The sequence below is a fragment of the Lycium barbarum genome, chromosome 12, assembly GCF_019175385.1.
Source record: "Lycium barbarum isolate Lr01 chromosome 12, ASM1917538v2, whole genome shotgun sequence".
Lineage (NCBI taxonomy): Eukaryota > Viridiplantae > Streptophyta > Magnoliopsida > Solanales > Solanaceae > Lycium > Lycium barbarum.
In genome coordinates, this window is record NC_083348.1 from 50,618,452 (window position 1) to 50,625,215 (window position 6,764).

The following is a 6,764-nucleotide window of genomic DNA, read 5'->3' on the forward strand; positions in this document are numbered from 1 at the left end:
CTCTATGCTTTGGTAAAGGCTTTAGCTACATGGCAGCATTATTTGTGGCCTAGAGAGTTTGTGGTTAAGACTGATCATGAATCCTTGAGATATTTGAAGAGCCAAGGTAAGCTTAATCGTAGGCATGCAAAATGGGTTGAATTTATTGAAACTTTCCCATATGTGATTGCTTACAAGCAAGGAAAGGAGAATGTGGTTGCTGATGCACTGTCAATAAGGTATGTCTTGGTCTCTACTCTTACTTCTAAGCTGATGGGTATTGATCAAATCAAGGGCCTTTATGCTAATGATTCTGATTTTGGCAAGATTTTTGCAGAATGTAAGTTGGGTCCTTATGACAGGTTTAATCTTCAAGATGGATTTCTTTTTAAGGAAAATAAATTGTGTATCCCTAATTGCTCTTTGCGTGAATTGTTTGTTAGGGAAGCACATTGTGGTTGACTCATGGGACACTTCATGTCACGACCCAACTAGGGGCCGTGACGAGTACCCGATACTTGTACCGAGCACCCCTTATCTATCTCGTATAAACAGTGCCATATTTTTTTTTTTTTTTGAAACATAGACTTGTAAACGTCGTTAATACTTTATACAACAACATCATAATGCCCAAACATCGTATATCTACTGAACCTGCCTAACTGTACATATCTGTCTACGAGCCTCTAGACATAGTGTAATTACACATAGAAAGGGCCGAGTACTATCGTGCCCGAATATACATATACAAAATAGTACCGCTGAAGTAAAGCTCCGGAACAACTGGAGCACTGTAGAGTACTGCTGATAAGCTCCTATAGATCACGTCCACCAGCCTGCTGACCTGCGCGGCATGAAACGCAGCGTCCACAAGAAGGGACGTCAGTACGAATAGTGTACCGAGTATGTAAGGCATGGAAAATAATAGAAGCAGTAATATAGAGCATGATTAACAATATCAGGGAATCATAGGATCGATAATGCAGCAAGAAAATAACCTGCACGTGGCGAGGCCCCTTCTCGGGCCGGCTTTCATATGGACTTGTCCCCCTTTTTTTTTTTTTTTTTCCTTCTGCAACGTTTCTTTTTCGTAGACTTAGGAACTAGGGTTAATATCATGTTGCATTTTGTCACATTACGCTCTGCACTATCATAGTATGTCGTATCCGGTCATATCGTAGCTTATCACCTCACGGTATTTTATATTCTAGCGTATCATGTCATAGTGTGGCTTGCCACAATATAGTCTAGCTTATCATATCCTATCTTATCATATCATAGCATTTCGTGTCATAGTATATCATCTTATTACATAGCTTTCCTTTGAAAATCTCTTCTTATACATATATGTAAAAATAAGATGTCTCATATTGCCGAGGCGTCGGCAGCCGATCCATTTAGCCATAAATGTACTTCCCGCGTCCGGGCATCCCGCGTCCGGGACGATATCATGTCATGTAATGCCAACTGATCAGGTGGAAATGCGTGTATAACGCTCTGCCCTTATCCCCATCTTCCCCGTATACGTGTACATACATCATGCTTATATGTCAGCGTCTATAGCGCTCTGAATCTTTGATTATAGACATACTCTGGTATCATGTATGGATGTCGGCGACTATAGCGCTCTAGATCTTTGATTATATACACAGCTTGTACATACATATGTGTTTTACATACATTTACTTACATTATCTACATATACATATAGTGTATAAGCGTACAAGGGGGCCAAGGAGAACCATGTATCCATCGGAGTGACGTAAGGTCGGTGACCTCCGATTATCTTATGAAAGGATAGTGATCGTTTTGTCTTACCTCGGAAAGAAAACAAGTATTTAAGATGAGAGTATCAATGGAGGATAATATTAAAATGGACGTAAAATAAAATCGGGGTATTATAGATGTCATTTCATAGACTTTGAAATCTTCTAGAAAATAAAATCATGGCTAGGGAATATAAATAAGTTTCAAGAATTAGTTTGTCACTTTCATGTTCGTATAAGGTGCTTAGCTTAGTCGTCTTAGTCATAGGGTCATTCCGGTGGTACGTATTATAGGCATTCCCGCTTATCTAACATCATGGTCATCCTTGTCATCACAGAGGCATCCTCGTTAGAGGAATCATAGTACTTATCTCATGGTAACAAGATCGGGATCAAAGGTTCCCTTCGGGTTCACTTGAAGTACATCAACCAATACTATAGGAAAGTCCGGGGGTAGCGGGCCCACCTCGGGCCGGATGAGGTGGCGTATATTATTTACATATACTACAGGTCATGACATTACTTGTGAGGGTTCTAGGGTGATCGGGTCCCATTTACGCACGTCATAGAGGTCTAGGAGGTCTTTCTATCATTTTGCGCACTTTCTACTTCAATTCAATTGAATGAAAAGTTGAAAACTTTAGGTGCGGATTCCGGGGATTGAGGTCGTCCCCGAGGCTTGTGCCCGACTTCTTACAACCAAGACATGCCATAGAAAGAAGGGTGAAGCCTTACATACCTCTCTCCGCTCCTTTAGCTACTCCAAAATCGCGTCACAATCTCGTCAAAATCTGCAATTTGGTCAAGTTTACCAAAACTTTCATTAGTATACTTTGAGTTAGAATCTTAAGGAAACATTTGGCTACCGAAATTTCGACAGCACTTCCCCTATAAATACTCCATCCCACCAAGTTCAACTTGGCTAATTTCAATCAACAACAATCCCGGGAATTCAACCCGGCCAAAATATCAACCACAATTCCAACAACAACAATACTAACAACTTCCATATTCAATCAACTTACTACTTCTTCCAAAACTTTCTAAATTTTATGAAAACAATGACAACCTCATAATCTATATTCCAACAACATCATACTAAATAAAATTGACTCATTCTCTTCCATTTTTTTTCCATAACCACACGGCCAACACCAACATACACACTACAACTTCTCAATATTCATTCAACTTCCATTTTTTTTTTCCATATATCATTCACAACAATAACAACCAAACATTAATTAAAATAATTGAAGCATGGCTCATACACATATATACATACACACGGCCATGTACTATATTTCTCTCCTTCATAAATTTCATCCATTTTAGCATACTACAACACATATAAACCATGTATAACACATAAAGCAAGGTTAGAATTTTACCTTTATTCTTCAACTTCTCACTTGCTTATCTCTTGGAAACCTATATGATTTTGAATTTTTCTTGCTCCAACAACAACTTCACCTTGTTGTGCACCCTCTACTTGATAGAAAATAATTTTTGGAGAGATTTTTTTCAATTTTTCTTGGAATTTTTGTTCTTGGCCGAAAGGCCTTGGGGTTTCTCCCCTTCTTTCTTTCTTTTGAGTTCTTGAAATTTCTAGACACTTAATGGATGAAGATGACTTAGTCATCCCTTATATTGACTAAGTCTTATTTCATATTGGGCTTGGACCCTCTCCAAGGCCGGTTGGGCCTATAAATTCCCAAAGAAAACCTTCAAGCCCATTTATATTTTGGGCTACTACTTGAAATTCTTGAAGGCAATTTTTCCAACTTCCAATTTTGCCCTTCGTCTTCCTCCGTATTTCCACGAGTCATGTCGTGAACTCCCCTTCATGCTCTTGACCTTTCTCATTATTTCCACTCCTAGACTCTTCATAAACAACTCAAGTGCCAAACACAATAAAATGTAGCCTCGCTTGTCGTTTTCCCGCGATTGTCTTGAATTATCCAATTACATAAAACGCGGGGTATAACATCCTCCCCCCCTTTAGAACATTCGTCCTCGAATGTTAAACTCGCCTCATAGCGTAACACATCATTTCGGGGAGGTCTCCGTTGTAGATGCCTCATGTCACTTAACATGTCCACCTTAGGAGCTTAGGTTGCCCTCTTTGCGATCTTCACAGTTGTAATTCCTCATTCGTGGCGTCTGCCGCGTCTATCCCCTCACTAGACATGTTCCCGCACACCGCCTTATCATAAATTCCTTGCATTAGATAGTGTGGACTTAATATCGGTCTCACCCTGTGACATCTGTACTTTTCTCCTTCGTTCCCAAAGCTTTCTGTTGTCATGGCTCCCCCTTTCTTGTTAGTTTAGTCCGTCTCGGCCTATATGACTCGTATGGGGTTTCTAACCACTTTCCACACCCCAATTTACTTTGAGCTGCCTACTCTTACACTCGTCTCTTGTTTTCACAGTTACGAAATTTTCAGCATATTTCCCAGGGGGTCACCCATCATGAAACTACTCCCACCTGAGCACGCTTAACCTTGAAACTCTGATGCATTTCAGCGTCACGGTGTTAGTATTTTTACTTCCGCTTCCCCGTACTACCTATATTATATAATATGGGGTAAGTTGGGGTCTCAGCAATGTTTGAACACCCTCGTAGCGAATATTTCTCTTTTAATAACTATTCCTCACTCTAATATCCAAATTCTTAGTATGTTTAGCAATACAAAAGGGCAGGGTTGGATAAGATAGAATCCGAATCAATTAATGCACATATTATAGAAAATACCAACAAAAAAGTACCTGTGGCCGCATCAGCGGGAGGCTCAGGGTCCTGTCGTCCTGTCAGTGCATATATACGGTGTGGAGGACCGGCTGCGCTGGGTATCCCTCCTCTGCCTCGGCCACGACCTGCTGGAGCCTGGGAGGCCTGTCCCTGAGGGCGTACGGTCGACGATGAACCAACTGCGGACCCGGTAGGCTGGGCTCGGTCTCCGTCATCTCTCAATGGGCAATCACGCATCAAATGGCCAACCCGCCCACAAGTATAGCAAGCACCCGTACCTGCGCGGCACTCTCCCGAGTGTGGCCTGCCGCATCGAGCACATCGTGGCGGGGGTGACATTATCCTGCCAGCATCAGCCCTAAACTGAGATTCTGAGGCTCGGGTACCTTGATCCGGTCTCGAGTGAGTAGAACGGTCAAACCCCCTATCAGCAAATCGAGGAGGTGCACTGGCCGCCGGTTGGTCTGAGTACCCGAATTGCCCCTGTGTCTGTCCCCCTCTGTACTCACTTCTAGTCCTGGAAAACCGGCCTCTCTTTCGGGAACCCCTGTCTGGATAGCGCTCCTCCCTCCGTGGCTGATATTGTTCTTCCAAATTTTGGGCGTGGGCCTGGATACGGGTAATAGTCATCCCGTCTTGGAGTGAGGCCGTCAAGCATTCTTTAACCAAATGTGGCCCTAACCCACTCACGAAACGGTGCACATGATCTCCCCTATCCGCTATCATAGCTGGGGCATACCTGGCCAATGAGTTGAAACGAAGACTGTATTCCCGAACACTCATATTTCCCTGTCTAAGGTTTAGGAACATGTCGGCTCGAGCCCGTCGAACCTCTGGCGGTAGGAAATGTCGTAGAAATGCCTCTGTAAACTCCTGCCAGACCGGAGGGGGTGCATTTGCTCCCCTCGAAGATACCCAACTGCTATACCACAGAACTGCCACATCCCGCAGTCTGTATGAAGCCAACTCTACGGACTCCGTGTCAGAAGCATGTATAATCCTCAGAGTCCGCAGCATCTCATCTATAAAGCTCTGCGGGTCCTCCTCTGGCTTTGATCCATAGAACTCTGGCGGCTTCAGGGTAATAAAGTCTCGGGCCCTTGCGCTTACCGCCCTGTCTCCCGTGTCTATATCTTGCCGCTGAGCTTGTGCGGCAACTAACTGGGTCAATAACTGGATGGCCTCTGCCATCTGCTGGCCCGGAGCTGCTGGCGGTGGAACTGGGGGTGCGGGGGCTGGAGCGGGAACTCTTCCCTGCTCTGCTGGTGCAGGGGGAGCAGGAACGGTCTGAGGGGGAGCCTCATTATGAGATTCTTCTTCTTCTAGCTCCCGTTCAACTCTGCTGGCCGCCACTCTCTTGGCTTTCTCGGCCATCGTAGCCTTTTTCTTCGGCGGCATTACTGAAACCATAACATAGGATTAGGAAAGGAATGTGGAAGCCTGGTAGCATAGCTCTATCGCACGATCTTAGAATGCAAAGAAGGTCATATTTCCTAAATGCCCTGTAGCCTCCTGCCTATAAGTATGGCGCGCTACACACCCATAGACAAGACTCTACTGGACACGGCTCGTAGACAAACCCTAGGACCGAACTGCTCTGATACCACTTCTGTCACGACCCAACTAGGGGCCGTGACGAGTACCCGATACTTGTACCGAGCACCCCTTATCTATCTCGTATAAACAGTGCCATATTTTTTTTTTTTTTTGAAACATAGACTTGCAAACGTCGTTAATACTTTATACAACAACATCATAATGCCCAAACATCGTATATCTACTGAACCTGCCTAACTGTACATATCTGTCTACGAGCCTCTAGACATAGTGTAATTACACATAGAAAGGGCCGAGTACTATCGTGCCCGAATATACATATACAAAATAGTACCGCTGAAGTAAAGCTCCGGAACAACTGGAGCACTGTAGAGTACTGCTGATAAGCTCCTATAGATCACGTCCACCAGCCTGCTGACCTGCGCGGCATGAAACGCATCGTCCACAAGAAGGGACGTCAGTACGAATAGTGTACCGAGTATGTAAGGCATGGAAAATAATAGAAGCAGTAATATAGAGCATGATTAACAATATCAGGGAATCATAGGATCGATAATGCAGCAAGAAAATAACCTGCACGTGGCGAGGCCCCTTCTCGGGCCGGCTTTCATATGGACTTGTCCCCCTTTTTTTTTTTTTTTCCTTCTGCAACGTTTCTTTTTCGTAGACTTAGGAACTAGGGTTAATATCATGTTGCATTTTGTCACA

At 43.8% G+C, this 6,764-nt stretch overlaps 1 protein-coding gene across 1 annotated transcript; it reads right to left on the bottom strand.

The window, feature by feature from the left end:
* Positions 1-337: 337 nt before the first annotated feature.
* On the bottom strand, positions 338-5,202 carry LOC132622540 (uncharacterized). Its single transcript, XM_060337146.1, has 2 exons — positions 4,517-5,202; positions 338-823 (listed from the first exon to the last, which is right to left on the bottom strand). Exons 1-2 carry the CDS (start codon positions 5,127-5,129, stop codon positions 795-797), a joined length of 642 nt encoding a protein of 213 aa, XP_060193129.1. The 5' UTR covers positions 5,130-5,202; the 3' UTR covers positions 338-794.
* Between the last annotated feature and the right edge of the window lie 1,562 nt (positions 5,203-6,764).

Bases quoted from the DNA above. Each gene is read 5' to 3' on its own strand.
- LOC132622540 (XM_060337146.1), bottom strand. From the start codon at position 5,129: ATGACTATTACCCGTATCCAGGCCCACGCCCAAAATTTGGAAGAACAA. The intron at 824-4,516 runs GTACTTTTTTGT...CATGCCGCGCAG, and splicing joins TCCCGCTGATGCGGCCACAG to GTCAGCAGGCTGGTGGACGT.